Consider the following 17,789-nt stretch of genomic DNA (forward strand, 5'->3'; position numbering starts at 1 on the left):
TTTCAGGCAGTCGGATAGTACTGGTTGTTGGGACTGGTCGACTTGCTTGAGTTACCAGCGGCTTCAGCCTGCCTCTTACCTGTTATTTCACCTGGGCTAGGTGCAGCCTCAAGTCCAGATACCGGTGAGGCAAAAATCTTCCGGGTCGTTCTGCGGCTGCCGGTGGCATGGCAAGGCTAGAAAGGCGCGCAAAACGAAAGTGCAGGACATCGCTTAATTGCAGCTATGTAACAGGTCCGATCATAACTTACTGACGCGTAATTCACGCACGCGATCTGCTGAGTGCGTTTCCTTAGTATTCACGTATCTAGTATTCGAAATTCTTAGCTGTCGAAGAGGTTCGATTCCTTTGACAAATTAAGTTCCGTCGACCAGCTGATTGGCTATAAATAATGAATATTTTTTTTTTTTTTTGGTAATTTTTCTTACGAGATAGTCGCACGATGGCTATTTAATAAATTGTTGTATATGTAGAGTATCAGATCTGTTTGAAAATAACAAATATATATTGCAAAAAAATATAGCTTATGTATCGACGCTGCTTTTTTAATCGCATAAATACTGTTGACAATCTAGTGGATTCGTTTGATTTCGGTCTAATATGGTTTGTTTTGTCTAGAGGATTGAGGAAAATTGTCTGCAGTAATTGAAAACAACAAATTTCCGAATAAAATGATCGTCATCGTTGAGTTAAATCGAATGAATTTGATAAATTTGTAATCAATATAAAACGATTTGAAATTAAGCATCGATTATGTTCGATAATTCGTTTCGAATTTCATTGTTTCCTGCATTTTAATTTTCAAAAAATTTCATTTGTGTAGAACACGGTAAGGATTTTGAGATTATTCAGTCTACGAAAAACATTCGCTATGCCTGTATGGTAAAGCCATGACACATTTTTCAAGTGTAACGATTGATGGTTTATCGACGAATTACCAACTTAATTGCTAACAGCTTGAGCTGCAGCTTCTGAACCGTTATTTTATAATTTTTTTAGTCGTGACACTGTTTTGACTGGAGTTGCACGGCTGCATACATCCTGAATAAGTTACAACCACACGGTGACCATAAGTTACGTCGATATGTCGAATAAAGTTATATTTAGCGAGGAAGATATCTCTCCCTCCCAAACCAGTTTTTTTTCTATGAGTATAAAAAATTTACCGCAAGATCACACATTTGATATTCAATTTTTTTTTCCACACGACGAAATAACATTATATTACAATAATTAGGTAATCAAAGCTGTCGTTGATTCACATTCCAGAAATCCTTCGCAGTTTTTACATCATTGTTGTATTACTAAACCAAATGACGAAATCGGTAAGTTGTGGCATAAATTTAATGAAAAAATAAAACCCCAAAATTTAAAGATCATGTGCATTTGTCAAACATCGTTTAAAATATTCAAATAAAATTTGTACACTGTGGCTGAAAATGGCATATTTTTCCTGTTTTCTGTACTGGTTAACCTCAGACTGATAGATAACAGACATTTTGACGGGAACGAAAATATGAATGCAAAACGTTTGAATGTCGATAATTTCCTTAACTAACGGTAATTTTTTCTCAAGTACTTATTAACAGCTGTCTTTAGATAATTAATTTATGCGAGATTGATACGTAGGTACGTTATAGTCGGAAACAGAATGTGAGATCAGTCGTAAGTCAACGATCGGTATACAATAATTTGAACGGAGAGAAAAAAAATTTAGGAACAGGCAATATTACTTATTCAGTAACCAACAATTAGCCACGTGGCCAGAATGTTTTTATAAAATTAAAAAAAAAAAAATAACTCCAAGATCAGGTAATAAATGTAAGCAGTGTCCGTGTTTTCGTAAACTTGTAAAACCGGCTTCCCGCATGCCCTGAATAGTCTCTATGTCGTATATAAAATTCCACCGTTCGCTTATATCTTTCGACAAGTTGTCCTTGATATTCATCCCGGTATTTTTTTTTTTTTTTTAGTACTTTTTTAAGTTAGGAAGCTGCAGAAATGAAGCAGGCTCTCGATCTGCAGTTCAGTTTCGATCGGACATGGTAAAACTATTCTTTTTTTCCGTAACGAAACGACGAAATGTCAGCACGATTTTGAAACGTTAATCGACGCCATCTGACAGATGTTGAATTAAGATTTATTCACACCCATAGGCGATGACGAAGTTCCACGCGTCAATGGAATTTACTCAGTTATAACGATTACCGCTCGTTGCACGATGTTCATCAAATTTATCGACTGACATTTAAACCTGTGCGGTAAGCATAGAGGAGTAAGAATGAATAAAATCTTCTTTAAAATCAACGTTTCCGAAGACTGGTCCGAGTCACCGAATCGGCGTTTGATCCTACGAGTGTGTGTATGAAAACTATGACGAATAATTCGAATACGCATCCCAGTTTCTGTTTCTTGTTTTATCCCGTTACCCTACAACCCGAGAACATAACGTCGTTCTAACTCTAACCGTCGTTCGAAACGTAGGTACCTTGAAATTTACATAATATATAGATAGATATGCCGGCCTTATTAGGCGTATCTTTGCCTCACGCGTAAACCATACAAACTTGAATACTACAACCACTTACGAAAAATTTGACGAATTTTTACCGCTGAAAACAAAGAGGATGAGACATTTTTTACAATCTTTATATTTTCCACTGTTTTTTTTTTTGTTTTTTTTTTCATACATGAGGAACTTCTGAGTTGAATTGATGAGGTCGTAAACTGCGGCTGATACTTTGCTACGATAGGATAAGAAAACTCTCCGTTAATAAAGCATTCTGTAAAATTCTACTCAGGATCGTATTTTTTGCTGTCTGTATAACTTTATGTTTTTTCCTTGAATAATTCTCTCTTCGTTCGTTGGTTAGTTTTATTTTTTAAGCAATCGGTGATCGTACTTCCCGAATCGGTCAGGCATTATGCAATATCAAACGGGTTGAAATCTGCGATTAACATTTATGGATGAAATCCCGGACTGTCTGAGCAAGAAATTCGATAAAATTGGATACGATAGCAAAATGATTCTGTCGAATCAAGGAATAAACTTTAAAACCCCGGTAACTTGGACAAATCAAATCCGATCATCAATCAATTTCGAGTAATAACATTATTGTGTCATATTTAGAATGAAAGAATCGTGCTCGTTTACCAATTTCAATAAGCTTTTTCGCATTTATTTTTTAACAGAACAAACAACCTGCATATCGATAAATTTATTTCCTCAGTGGATTACAAAACTACAAATTACAAAGTGTTAACAGGTTGAAATCAATAAACTTGTACTTGATTCGAAAAACTGCATACTTGTAGATTGTAATTTCACTTCAATGAAATTTATAGAAAATCAAAATATTATGATAGTTGATCGACAAAGAGAAGAAACACCGTCCGTATTTCGGGCAAGATTTTAGTAACAGCAGCGGATCAGCACGTCCAGAATGAAAAGCTCAATTTTCCTGCTTTTCGGTTTTTCGATTGACGTACAAATCCCGGTCAAACCCGACCCAGTTTGATGCCTAATTAAATTGGGTGATTTACGAGCAGAGTGTTGGCAGTTATCCATTACGTGAGTTACACACCCATTATAGTGATATTAATTAACTGTATGGCTCGAGGAACTCGTATAACGTTGGAAGAATAACAAGAAAAATTTACAAACATTTTTCTGTATTTTCACGACGAGCCACGTTTTGTTCGAGCTATAAGCTCACCGCCAGAAGCGCAAATTACAAAAGGAACTATTCCGGTGGATCAATTTCAACCATGTAGCTGTAAGTAGAGATTTCCTTCTGCAAACGGTCCTGAGGGCACATATATATATATATATATATATATATATATATATATATATATATATATATATATATATATATATATATATATATAATATATATATATATATATAATATATATATATATATATATATATATATATAATATATAGATCGTAAATCTCCATCTGAGAAATTTCGATGAATGAAAGGGGAAAAAAAAAATAATGAGGGGGAAATATTCAAAAGGTCAATTCCTCTCGTTCGATGATGTAACTCGGCGGAAAAATATACCACCGAGGCCGGATTCGAACGACTGGTTTGGTAATAAAATATATTAGGTTCACTTCTGACCAGCTCTGATTTTTTTTTATTCTTCTATTTTTATCTTCGCATTTACTGGCCTGAACACTTTCTCCTCGTGAATAAAACGAATGAAAAAAAAAGGGTGAAATGAAAAAATGCAAACGCACGCCATGCATCTTCCTATATAACACTCTTACTCCGAGTGAAATTTTTTTATCGATTAAATATCAACACTCGCCGGCCTTGGTGGGTAAAATAATAATCGATTCAAAGTCATTCGATTTCTTCATACTTGGTTTTGTAGAGATTTGTAAGTTTTATTTTTTTTCAATTCGTTTAGTCACAGGTAGAAACTGTAAATTTTTAAATTTCAATCGCAACACAATTGATGTTCAATAATTTACAGTTAATCGATATATACTGATTCACGATGATCGAATCAAATTGTTTTTGGAAACCTGCATTCGATAATCGGCAAATACATAAACTACAGTAGTCGGAATTTTATACACAAAACGTTCCCGCTTGATTGCCGAAAATTGACAATCAGGATAAAAGAAACTTGAAAGTTGACAATAAATCTTCGCAGAACATGTGATGAATTTTTCCAGGAGAGGAAGATAACTCCGGTTGTCGTTTTGTACCAGCTTTCTCGTGACATTCGAATGCTTTCTTTGGAACAAGAATAACCGTCTAACAAACACTCGCTCCCTCTCATTACCATCTTAGAAATAATAATTAATAAGTCGCTAGCGAAAGTGCGTTACATTTCGATATCCACGCCTTAAATTCTGTCAATCGCTAAACCTGTACTGTCTAACATGTTTATTTTTTATGCCTGAAAGTAAGTGGCGCAAGTTTGTATAACGAATTGCATAAATCTGTATTAGCGTGTGTTGTTTGCCTCGAGTCAATTCTGCTCCACAATTTTTTTTTTTTTTACTTTCTTATTTTATTCAGATTATTTGTTCGGTTAATTTTCTTCTCTTTCTCCGATTTAACGGGGATTAACATGCGAATTAATAGAACGAGGAAGCGTGGCTCCGCAAATGTCCATAACGCATTATTTGACATACTTTTTGTCAATCTGTTCCGGGCGGTTCCCCCTGATCTTTTGCGAATCGATGGTTATAACTGCTCTGGGTCGTATCCTTGGAAGTATGGCCATAAAATTGAAAGAAGTCGAATTGTTATGTACTACAAGGCGAAACTCGTAGAGTGAAAAATGTATTTTTCTACTCGACCGCATGCTACGACCGGCGTATATATGCACCCTGACCGCACTCACCACTGTATCGTCGATGAAACCTTGGGCTCTTTTCCACACTGTGCAGTCGCCCTGCAGGCTGCTGCGGGAGATAAGCCTTCCACTTCACAGCGTTTACCAATCAATTCGATCAATGAACGATATTGTTTCCGCACGCTGTTTCGAAAATTAGTTTTTCGGAGAAGAACAATAGAAAGCGCACGTATCATCGTCCGAAATGTTGGATGAATTTAAAAACAACGAACCATGCACTGCGATTGAATCGATTTGACAGATGAGAAATCCTAGCAATTGCATTGAAAAATAATTGGATTCGTATTTTTCAGCGTAGGCAATCTTTGAAAGTTGAACAGATTGGATAAATGTTTTGACAACGTCGGTAATTTTCTCCCAGATTCTTCATCCGATAAATTCATTCGTTGGGTCGCTCGCGATTAGGTGATGGATCCGAATGAGATACATAAAATCAGAGATCTACCGGAGCGCCGAATTGACTGCGTGAGGGTCTGGAATTCGGTTCTAGAATTATCATGCGGTGATTACTGCTACGTCCAACTCTGCTCGCGTTGGTTTTACGAGTTTTACTATCCCGACTGTCGATGGAGTCTGTTTCATAAAGTGAAAGTAGGATTCGTCGGTACGAACGTGATGTGCGCAATCTATGTCAAAGTTAACAGAATGATGTCTGTGAACTGAAATTAACAAATAACTAAATTTCTTGAAATTGGGTGGATAAGCGAATGGAAGACGACTGATTTTTTTCATTGCAACCAACTCAAATCAAGAATGATCAAGCAAGTAGAATTGGGAGATTTATTTTGGTTACAGATGAAACGGTAGACTCGACGAAACTCATCCAACTGCCAACAATAGTGTTGAAAGGTAAATTCAGAGTCCCGCAAGCTCGCGAAAAGCGACACAACTGTTGCCAGTTATCAGTGCTGGAAACTGAATGATCTACCGTTGGTAACCAAATACCTTCCGCTGGTAACATTCCTAATTGACCATCGGAAGGTAAGACGACCTTGTTTCTGTAAGCGGGTGAATGAATTTCATCAACGACAGATATCACGGAGAACATTGCGCCTGCTTTGACAGACTTTACGCAAAGATTAGAGAAAAGTTCTTACCTTCAAATGCGAATCGTGTATCCCGGTGAAACTTGCCGAGCGATGGGTATAAACGCGATTGCGGAAATAGCTGTTGATGCATCGCGCATGTATTGTGAAGTGTAAAAAGAAAGTGTTATCCGGTAAAGGATGAGCATTGAGGTTTTGAAACGACTAAACACGACTTTGCCATTAAGACCCGATGTAGCCTGACTTTATATAAACGATCCCAAGGGACGTTGTCGTTTAGTTACATACCTGCACCTTCTCGAGCTTCGCGTGGCGAAAATATGTACATCGTTGCTAAAATCAGTTACACGTTACTGGTAAGAAACAAATTACACCGCTGGCACTAATTGCCGTTAACATCTTTCATTTTTCATATACAAAGGGTCGATTGCATGCTCGTAAAAATTTTTTTAACGGGTGGGTGAATTTACACATCATTAACAGGTTGAAAGTGTTGTGAGTTCTGTTCACTTACATTTACCATTATAGTAGAATGTCTTATACTCGATCTAAGAAGGAGAATATCGCAATTGCACACCTGCTTCTATAGACCTTTTCCTTTGATTTATGGAGTGTTGAGAGGCACGATGAACAGAAATCTGATGAAGATTTATTGAAATCTGTTACACACGATATAGAAACGATGTTACACCCGGGATCTCATGGCGGTATAAAGTGAGTAACAAACTTGAAGCAAGCCTATCGCATCCCACCTTTTATCCCACCGAGGCTTTTTATCCAGCTGATGTAACGCGACTTTGGCCAAATTCCTTTTCGTCTCGTAAAAATGAAATAAAATAGGAACGAAGCGGTGGGAGTCAATTCCGGAGGTAGCGGGACATAAAATTGCAATAAATGAAGAAGATCCCTCAAGAATTTTCTTTCGGAACTTCCGTCTCGGTTAAATCTGAAGCTTCTCAAGAGGTTATAGGAAACCTTTACTCTTGCTCTGCCTCACGCTGAGAACTCCGACGTTCTTAATTAAAGCAATGCAAATTAGAGAAGGTGAAGAAACAGGGAATGGAAAATGAATGGGAAACATCCACACTTGTGACGTTTCAGCAAACTTCACAGTATATTTGTTAAAATATTCATTCGTTATTCACAAACTTGCAATCTTGGTTTTGTTCAATTTACTCATTTTTCTTCATCGTGTTGTATCAAACTCTTCGTCTTTGGTTATTCTTTTTCCTTTTTTACTGTAATTCGTATCCTCTTGGAGAGAACAACTTATTGCCATCAACATTTTTCATAAGAGGCGAAATGCAATCACCATCAAGACTTTTCTTGTTACAGACTCACGATTCACGAGTCCCACGTATTAATTAATTTCTGACAGTTTTCAACAATCGTGTATAGATTTATGAGAAAGTTCGCTATAAAATATGATTCTCTACATTACGAAGGAACTTTAGTCCACCGATTTTGTCAAAATTTAAGCAAAGTATCGAGTATTTGGTGGCGAATTTTTAACACACTCGTCAATGGGCTTTTGATTTAAATTATTTCTCCTTGAAAATGAAACAAGAAGAAGAAAAAAAAAATACGTGTTCAATTAGCAGCAAGACTTTTTTATTAGATCAATTTTCGTCATATGTCTCGCGGGTGCAAGAGCGAAGCTTTTTCGTAAATCTCACCAGCATCTCATTAGTCATATCCGTTTCAGATGGCACAGAGCTTTCTGCGAGCGGATTGTGGCAGGATTCCGAGTCTCGCTAATCCTCCACTAACACACAGGGTGAATTTTCCGTCCCGACTGTACCTCCCGGGTCGTGAAAATCTTGGTGAAAAGAATCGCGTCGTAGGAAGAGAAAGAGACCAAGGAATAGAAGCGTCAAACGATACCGGCGGAGTTCGAGAAAACGATCTGCAAGTCATACCCTTGGCGGTTTACCGCGATCAGCGAAACGGGTTCCAATATCAGCCAATAATCTCGCGGCAGTTTTACCCGAGTTTCTTCGAGTATCCGAGGCATTTGCAATCTGCGGTCCCAAACTCGAGGCGTCCGTTTTCCCGGGGACCAAAATCGGGACGGCCAATAATCAGCGTGGCGAACGAGCCGAAACCAATAACAAATTCGAAGTTGCCACAGCTGTTCCGGATCGCCGACGATCTCGGTTACGGGGCGGAAATTCCGGGCGCGGAAAAGCTCGTCCTGGAATTGACTCCTCCCGCGGTCGATGGCTCAGGGATTCCGGGAATTTCGGGGGACGTCAGGCCCGTATTCGAGGACTCGGATAATTGCGAGGAGGATCATGACCGCCCGGATTGTCAATTAGCGACGGGCGGCGTTCAATCGGCATTCAATCGGTCCGTTGATCCGCGTCCTGCGTTCTCCGGAAGTCCAAGAACCGTCACCGAACGTATCGAGATGAAGATGGAGGCTTTACCCCGGGCTTTTGACGCCGGATATTGCAATTATCCGCACCGTAGTCGTCTAGATATTAACAGGAATCCTACCTTGAGTCTCACCTTCCGGAAACACGGAGCTTACGAACAATTGGCTGCGAACAATGTTCACAACAACAAACCTTTTGGTAGCTACAAGTTGGCGCGAGATGAAGAGCCAAGATCCTCAGGCAAAGGAGGATCTTCTTCGAATGACAGAAGAGTGTTGGAGTTTAATTTTAAGGACACAAGAAGTTATTTTACAGACATTAAGTAACGGAATGTTTTTTTTCTATCTCCATGGATGGTCCGTTTACAGAAGAATTATTTTTACGCGAATTAAGTACTTCAGATATCGATTATACAAAATTGGTATTGAGGTTTTGAATTCGGTAGACTGTGATACGATAGAAAATTGATACATCTGGAAAAAAAGGAATAAAGAAGGATACGGTGATTCAAAAAATACAATTAATCGAAATATATATTTCAAGATTAAGAAATTTGAATACAGATATGTACAAACTGTACGAAAGAACTCGAAACTGAATATTCGTCTCATCGATTTGGTAACAAACTCGTATAACATATAATCTTTAAAATGTCAAAAATTGTAATACAGCGATTGAATTTGTCGCAAGATTTTATTATCTTATCGTATTGTTCAGCTTTGAATCATATTCCATCATTACAGTTTAAAATTTTGCTTCGCAATCGTTCCGATCATTCAACCGTCTATTTCAAAGTCAACATTTTTGACTTTCTAATTTACACTCCATCGATCAAATCCCTTCGAATCGATGAAATTTTTGATTGTTCAAATCTTCGGGCATCGACGATTTAGTCTATTGTACAATTTTCATTGTTTGCGAAAAAAAAAGTTTCGTCAGTTTCATTTCTTAATAGTTGTAGTATTGATCGCACGAAATCCTGAAACAGCGATTCGTCCTACATACCGCCGAGAATTTCGCTAATTTCCATGCGGAGAAATCGCGTGCCGCGGCATCTCGTTCGTGCCGATTTAAATCGGGCGATTGCAAGACGGCTCTTGACGTCGGTTTGACCGTGTCTCAAACTGCAGGATGGGGTGAAAAACCGAAAACCATAATTGACAAAAAGCGAGGTTGTAATGGCCGGTTTGTCGGACGGTGGGCACAGCTGAATACCAACCGCGGTAAAAGTTTAGTGGGGAATTGCACGAGCCGCAGGTAAGAAACGCTTGTTCCGAACTACCTGCTTTCAGATCTTCTCATGCCGCCGGTGCGGCACTAAAACTTGAGCGTAAACGGACAGTCGTAAGAAACGGAGACTAATTGTAAGTGCGGATGTAGTCACGAGGCATAGATGAGCGCCAATTATGCCAGTCTACGCTGGGTGAACGTTATTGCTAATCACCTGAAGCAAACAACTTAATTAATTTCCTTGCGTTGAAAATTAATTCCTCCACAAGTAGGTACAGTGCCGGGTTCTTGATGCAAATTTCCCACCGTCGACGGATGCTGAACTCCAATTTCATTTACAGATATAGTGACATTTAACGTTCTCTAAATGTTGATGTATAATTATTAGGCACGATAAATCTTTTTCTTAAGAAGTCTTTTTCAGAAGAATGACTTCCCTACAAATTGGCTGAAATTAATAATTTCTTCCCCGAGCTTCTTGGTATCCTCAATTTTCGTTCAACCCGAGTCAGTGACACCAAGTTAAAACAGAACAAAAAGAGAGAAAATCAAGGCGATCTGCCGGCGAACCGATTCGGATAAAATTCAAGTCACGCCCTACGGCACGCAACTGAGCATTCTCTCGCGTGCTTGAATTCGTGTTTTGTATGCGGATGACGGCTCGGCTACGGCTCGCTTTGACTGAACTGATAAAGCTAGTTTTTGAACGAGGTTCGATCACCCGACGCGGTTGCAAATCGAACCGAATCAGTATTTCGAGCCGAAGGGTGGACACCGCGGCAATTCCACGGAATAATTGCAATCAGGGTTTGCAAAACGAGGGTAAACACTTCCCGTGAATTCTGATTACTTCATTGTTTACACGCTGAAAGCTCAGCTCAGCGTGTCCATCTCCGCTTTCGTATCACTCGCGGCGGTTTGGCCGCCGGTATTCTCCTGCGAAAAGTTATCCAAGCGTATCTCAATTCGCGGAAAATTTGCAACATTGCACCGTCGGTCTTGTTATTGCATTGAAATGATTGCGACGCGCCGTTACAGCGAAAACTCTGAGACTTGAGCTTTTGGCAGCGCGATAACGGTAGTAAAATTGAACGCTGATGAACGTGGAAGTAGATAAATTGCGAATCGTTCTACGACAAAATTTCATTCGCTTTATATTGCGATTCCCCGACGACAAGGTCAATTAATTTCAACCCGTTGCTGCATTCAAAGCCAATTTTATCACCGTTCATTTCTCGATCTCTCTCTCTCTCTCTCTCCCTCTCGAGAAATACAACTGAAATATGAATTACGAAGTCTCCTGTGCTTAAGAAAAAGCAACGACGTAACAGACGGGTATAAATCTGAATTCTCCACGTTCTGTTTGTCGGTCAATTATTTTCAAAGTAGGTTCAAAGTCATTCGTGAAGTTTAGATACAGCGATGAAGGATTCATCGAAGTTAGAGCTCGCTGAATTATGCGGCTTCAAAATTAATTGAATCAATATTTGCGAATTCCTGTGCGAAAATTAACCGCAACAATAATGAGGTAAATTTTCTAAATTCCTTTCTCCGATTGTAGTTAGCAATATTTAGTTTAGTGCTGGGTTATCAGATATTTTGACAATGAAATTAGGTGAAATTGATTCTGTAATAAATTCAAATATCTTTACCGCTTCTTCAATACGGCCAAGTCACATTTTTTTTCCGGTTGAAACGAAGATAGATTTTTCAGGCAAGTCGTTGTAGCCCCAGCTCACAAATAGTGGGCTTAAAACTCGTAGATAACGAGGTTCGTCGAGCGTTAGAGTCTGTTAAACTTTAGAGACGATTCGAACTCGAAATTTGTTGAAACGAAATCTCCATAAGTACTTATGCAAAGAGAAGCCATGTTCTCATTGTGCCGCCTGAAACAATAAACGAAGCGTCTCGAAGTAATTATAACACCGTAATTAACCGAGAGCAATTAACAACTCGGTTTCATGTTCGGAAGATAATACCGCTGCAGTTTCTCGAAGCATCTTCAAACCGGAATCTTAACTCCGTCTCGACTCCTCCGGAATATGCGTTACATCCTTAAAAAGTAACGCCGCGATATCACGATACCCGTAGTAATTAGCTTGTAATTAAAATTGTCTTCATAACCTGGAAGCGTGGCCCGGAATAAATGGACGCAAACTTTTCCTCGGGCCGTAATATGACTCCAAATTTCCTCGGCATATTTTTTACCCCTCGGTCCCACGTCTGAAGCCTCGAGCAACCATTTCAGGAGATTTGTTCGCCAAAAATCGATACCGCTTAGTGATGATTTTTATTTTTACGATATAATAGCACATTCGGCATTTAACGAATCTTTGTACCAGGGAGGTACGAAGATCTCTGAAAACGGGTGAATAGAAAATAATGGAACCGTGAACACAAGCTTGGATGACGACACTTAACTTCGCAACGCTTCAAGATGGTTGAAAATTTAACGAATACGTTCGATTTCACTCTACGATCTCTCATTTTCTCATCCAATACTGCAACGAAGTACAAGAATGAGAGTCTCCGTAAAATCGTCGACTGGATTCAGTTCGAGCCTCTTTCGAAACGAATCTTCGCACTGGTTGAGAGAATTTCCTTCCTCCCTTAATTCTTAGCACCCTGCAGGACACTCCGAGTTCCCCGACTTCTTTGACTCTCATCTATTTTCACCCCTTGGTTCGGAACGAAGCACTAAAATTGCGAGGCTGCAGTCAAGTTAAATTGCAATAAGAGGGTGGGATAAAGAATCGCTTTTTCTTCGCCAGGACACCCTCTCCGAATCCTGCTTCCGTAATCGCGCTGCAAGTCGAGTTCGACGTTGACGGTGACAATTATCGAACATCGGTGCCTCGGGTTGTCCGAAACTCGCCGGGCTTCTTCATCGATCATCTCTGCAGCTTGTAAACGCCATTCTGACCGAACTCTATAGCGTCCCTTCCTTTTTCAAAATTGATAAATTAATACCCAGTTGATACATTATACCTGTCTTGACGTGACGATTTTTCTTACAATTAGCCAAGCCGGCTCAGTTGCTCCTGTAATAAATTGCGACAGCTAAGTTAGGCAATCGTAATCAGCAACGACACGTGATCTCATGCGTGACGTATTATAACTGGAAAATATTTATATGTCTACTCTTTATTTCAGAGATGAAAATATCCGGATAACTGATACGCGTGGCTCGAGCTTAAAGTACGTATATAGCTCCGTTCTTAAACCCGGGTTCAGAAAAGTTTCAAACTCTTCAAGACCTTTCTTTTGTCAAGTGAGAACTTTGTTCAGGTGCGGCACGGGTAAAATTTTTAACAACGACCGTTCGAGTGTTATTTCACAACCGCCATTCGGTACTTGACTACTCTTTTCTCAGGGGTTTTATGCATCAACTTATTTATTTGACGATCTAAAGAATGATAAGTCGTGGAATTTTTCAATGGTGAAAGTGATTTTAGGCGTTAACGTGTTTTATAAGAAAATTCATAAGTTATTTTTCGAATATTTTATGAAAAACTGTAGACAAAATCTACCTATAGCAATTTTTCCAATTTTTTCACAATAATTTTGGGGACTAAATACTGAGCCCAATGTTGAAAAATTGAACAAAACTTAGAATCTATAAAAAAAAAAAAATGTGGATGGATTTATAAACACTTCCCTGAAATTCTTCTATGCAAAGTCTCTATTCACGGGCTTGTACAAATGTATTTCAGAAAGCAATACGCGTACACAAATTTTCTCAAACAAATTTCTGCAAGGACATTAATCATTCAGCATTCGTTCGTAACGTCATTTTTCCACACTGTAATAATTCAAGTATCCAAACGCGGCTGTCAAAGTGAGCCAAGATTTACTTTTGACTGCGATATATTATGTACTTTTTACACGTACGATGCAGATGTATTTTTTTTTTTTTCTTCTCTCATTCCGGGGGAAAAAATTCACCGCGTAAGATATAACGTTGATGTAGTGCGTACATTTATCTCGTATTTCCACGCCATTACCTGGCACGATTGATTGCTCTGCTATACTGCCGAAAATAAGCATCGATAAGATTCGGAAGAAGATGCGGGGCAGTAAACCAGAACTTAAAACCGACACGTGCGGGAGGCCTGAGATAAACGGAAATATATCGTTTTCGATAAAAAATTTCGAGAACCCATTCCGATACTGGAATATTGATCATGTTCTTTTCTGGTGCGGATCAATCACGCGTCGAATAAATTGAACAATTGTACAAAATTCAAACAAAGAATAAACCACACTTTGAAACTAAATATTCTACAAACGTATGATACTACAGGTACGATGAATTGTTTACGACGTTTTTCGAATCGACAATATCTTTCAAACTCGATGCGAATAAACGATTCAACTTATACAAGTGAAATCACAACGAAGCTGGAAATGAATGGTAGTTGTTTCTTTTTTTTTTTTAATTTTTTGTGAGGCGCGTTTCCTGTATTTTCAACACTGACGATAAAAAGTCTTAGCGCTATTTGCATCGGTTAAAAAACTTCTTATGTCTTCTACAACTCTATTAATTTATCACACGGAATCCGCTCTCCTTATCATACTGGCGGAAAAGTTTGAATTAATTTTAAGTAGTACCTCGAAGCCAATAATTAACTTCTTTTCATGCCTGATCCTATTTTTCATTTTTCTTTTTTTTCTTCAAATTTGTTTCTGCGGGTTTTTGCTCGGAGCAGTTCGGCTTGTTTTACATCCTTTTATCAAAGCTCCGGTTCAGAGAACGTATAACTTGAATGGTTGGTCTTTGGCAGCCTTACAGCTCCTTTTACAACCGAGAAAGAAGTGCGCGCTTGGATTTCTCAAGCCAATTAAATATTTAGACCATTCGACTTGAGCTTGGGGCTGAAAGGGAGGAAAGAGAGGCAAAGGGGGAAAAGAATACGAAGGGTAAAGAATAACAGACAGTGAAAAAAATATTGTACATTCAAGAAGGTGTATAATTTGCGAAGAAACATTGTTATATTTGCATTCAATTCTTTTCGTATTCCGACGAAAATATCATCACGTCGAGGGAACTTTCTCTGATTCTCATTCTCGCCGAAAGATAAAACAGTCCGTTACAAAGTCGAACGAAGAGCGAGACATGCTGCAAGCTTCAACCTATATCAAAGGGATTCGCAACTCAGTTTTTTCCATCGTGCTTTCACTTTTTTTCGTTCCGAGAGACTTTATTTGCAGCTCTGTAATCTACGACACGTATTCACTCAGTTTTCATACCCTGAAAAATTCAAATATCAACGAACGTAAGGAATTTCGAATAGAGATCAAGTATATTTGCACAAAAGTTTGTTCTCCACTCTAGTTTCGACGTTTGATTTCGAAGGGAATGCCTGTGACTAATTGTTCGAATTGAAAATCACATTAGTCGATCTTTGAGAAGTGATTCAGTCCAGAAAAATATCTGTCGATAAGATAGGATGATATTAAATCGATGTGACAAATATGTGACGCTTATTTTCAATCATCAAAAAAGTAACGAAAGCAAAGTAAAGTTGGAGAAAGAAATGAAACTGTACGAGGCTCGTTAAATCCATGTTCATTCTTCTCACAATACATCCGTATAAAAAATCAAATCATCGTGGATAAGAGGCAGCGTTGAATCGATATATAAAGAAAAAAAAAAATCCGTGTAGTAGTTACGCATAATGTGTCAAGCGTCTTGAGTGCCAACGCAGGTAGATTATCAATGAAAAATCCGAAGCACGTAGGCAATATCCATAGAGACGATACGCGCGACGTTGATCTCGGTGTCTCTTTAGGCTAATACCAGCCGTTGTATCGTTTATAATAATTATGCCGAGTATAAGATAGGCAGCGAGCCAGAGGCGGTCTCTACGCGTGCAGTAAAGTCGTGAGCCACAAGTGTGTATGTAACGTGAATTACGAACGTCATGCAGGGACGCGACAAGGTTTGAACCCAGAGTGACCCCGCATTCCTAATTTCTGTCCCGGCTGCGAGTGCGAGGCGGACAAACGCGACGACTTTATGCCTACTGGTCCATAGAGGCGGACACGTAACCGTGTAATTCCCCCCGGCTCTTCGGAGGGATCACATCATGCCTCCGAGTCTATAGGCGCCACCATTACGCGGCGGATGGGCCGCAGGACCCACGACTGTAACGCACCTTACGTACATGCTCCGCACATTAGTGTCGGGGATCGAAATCGGGACGAAAATTGGTCCGTATTAACGGCAGGACGTGACAGGACTTGCCACTCGTACCCCAGGGTTGATGCCTGCTTTATGCCGCTGTTCCTTCTCGCCTGTCAAACCTCCCACACGGCCATTCGACAACCCGCTTCTTGAACCTTCGACCCAACCGGCGTGTCGATCAGCTTTCGATTTACGAGATCGGAGAGACGAACGATTCTTGGCTCACCCTGTGACCGTGCCAACCTTTCCAACCTGGTCCGCCAGAAATTGAAGGATGAACGAAACAACTGCGGTCGTGCTTTGCACTTGTTCACTTTGCTGTGGTTGGCCAAAGATTTCCGGTCAATATTTGGAAGCGATTATTAATTTTCGCCAAATTTTGAAGGGTTGAAAAATGTCATTTTGTAACTAGAAGCAGAGTTTAGATACTTATATATGTGTGAAATGTTACGGTAGAACAGTTCATTTTTTATCCAAATTTTCGTGCAAATCGGTCGAATTATTTGTTTCGCTATTCAAGGTACGCCGATTTTTGCACATATGTAGAAATACGTTCGGTACTTGGTGAAAAATTTTGATTTTTACAGAAGAAATTTCATCAGAGTTTAGAGAATTAACGAAGAAGAAATTCATACTTATAATTAATAACGAAAATGTGAAACTTACTAAAAATTCAACGATCGAGGACATGAGGAGACTCGTTGTTAACGGGTCTATGCCAATGGCAAATATTATTCTAACACGAATAACTATGTTTGTAGATATTTAATGAAAACGAATAAAATTTAATTCCAATATAAATATAACGAAAAACATGACCATTCACCGTTACGGAAGTTGTGTACTATGTTAAATACACGTTTTAAATTCATGTGCTTGCACAGCTGCTGGAAACTTGTACACTCAAAGTATAACGCCTGGTCGTAAATTCTGGAGAACATCGAGCACGTGGTTACAATGAGGTATAATATTATAAAATATCTTTGATGAAATTTGTAAAATCATTACTCTTTTCAGAAAGTGTTCGTTCGATTTCAATCCGATGACAAGACATCGTGCCCTAGGAAGAGTATCAACGCTTTTCTATTCTTCTCACCTTTTTTAGTTTCTTCCCCCGTTTCCAGGAAAACCTTTCACGCTCTGAATAGATCTGCACGTTTGATTCCAGCCGCATGTATTCTCTGAGGTTTCGAACTCCTCCGACCATTTTCCGGAAAGAAATATTACAGACTTTGTCAGCCGCATTCGACATGAGACAGCGTGCTTCTAAGCCCGACCCCATTCGTGAGAGATCTCGAAGTAGACCGTGAGTGCTGAGCTCGAGGGTGGAGTAAACTTGATAGAGTACGAAGCCGCTTGCAGTTCGCACACCCTTTGACTCGCGAAGCTTTAGAAAATTACCTGCAATTGCTTCTAGACCCACACCGTGTCTGACCGAGTTGTGCCAGTGCGAGTTTCCAGTTATCTTACAACCTGGAAACGATGTTTCACAAACCTACATCTATGACAGACGCTTCAGGACCGTTGTTGTCGTGGCGATTCAGGAGATGGAGAAACCACTTGCC

At 39.3% G+C, this 17,789-nt stretch overlaps 1 protein-coding gene across 1 annotated transcript; it reads left to right on the forward strand.

Moving 5' to 3' along the window:
* Positions 1-6,723: 6,723 nt before the first annotated feature.
* On the forward strand, positions 6,724-9,174 carry LOC124293740. The gene is made up of 2 exons (XM_046735941.1): positions 6,724-6,785; positions 8,135-9,174. The coding sequence occupies exons 1-2, from the start codon at positions 6,750-6,752 to the stop codon at positions 9,131-9,133; spliced, it is 1,035 nt and encodes a 344-aa protein (XP_046591897.1). The 5' UTR covers positions 6,724-6,749; the 3' UTR covers positions 9,134-9,174.
* The last annotated feature ends 8,615 nt before the right edge of the window (positions 9,175-17,789 follow it).

This window comes from Neodiprion lecontei, chromosome 1, assembly GCF_021901455.1.
Source record: "Neodiprion lecontei isolate iyNeoLeco1 chromosome 1, iyNeoLeco1.1, whole genome shotgun sequence".
In the NCBI taxonomy this organism is placed as follows: domain Eukaryota; kingdom Metazoa; phylum Arthropoda; class Insecta; order Hymenoptera; family Diprionidae; genus Neodiprion; species Neodiprion lecontei.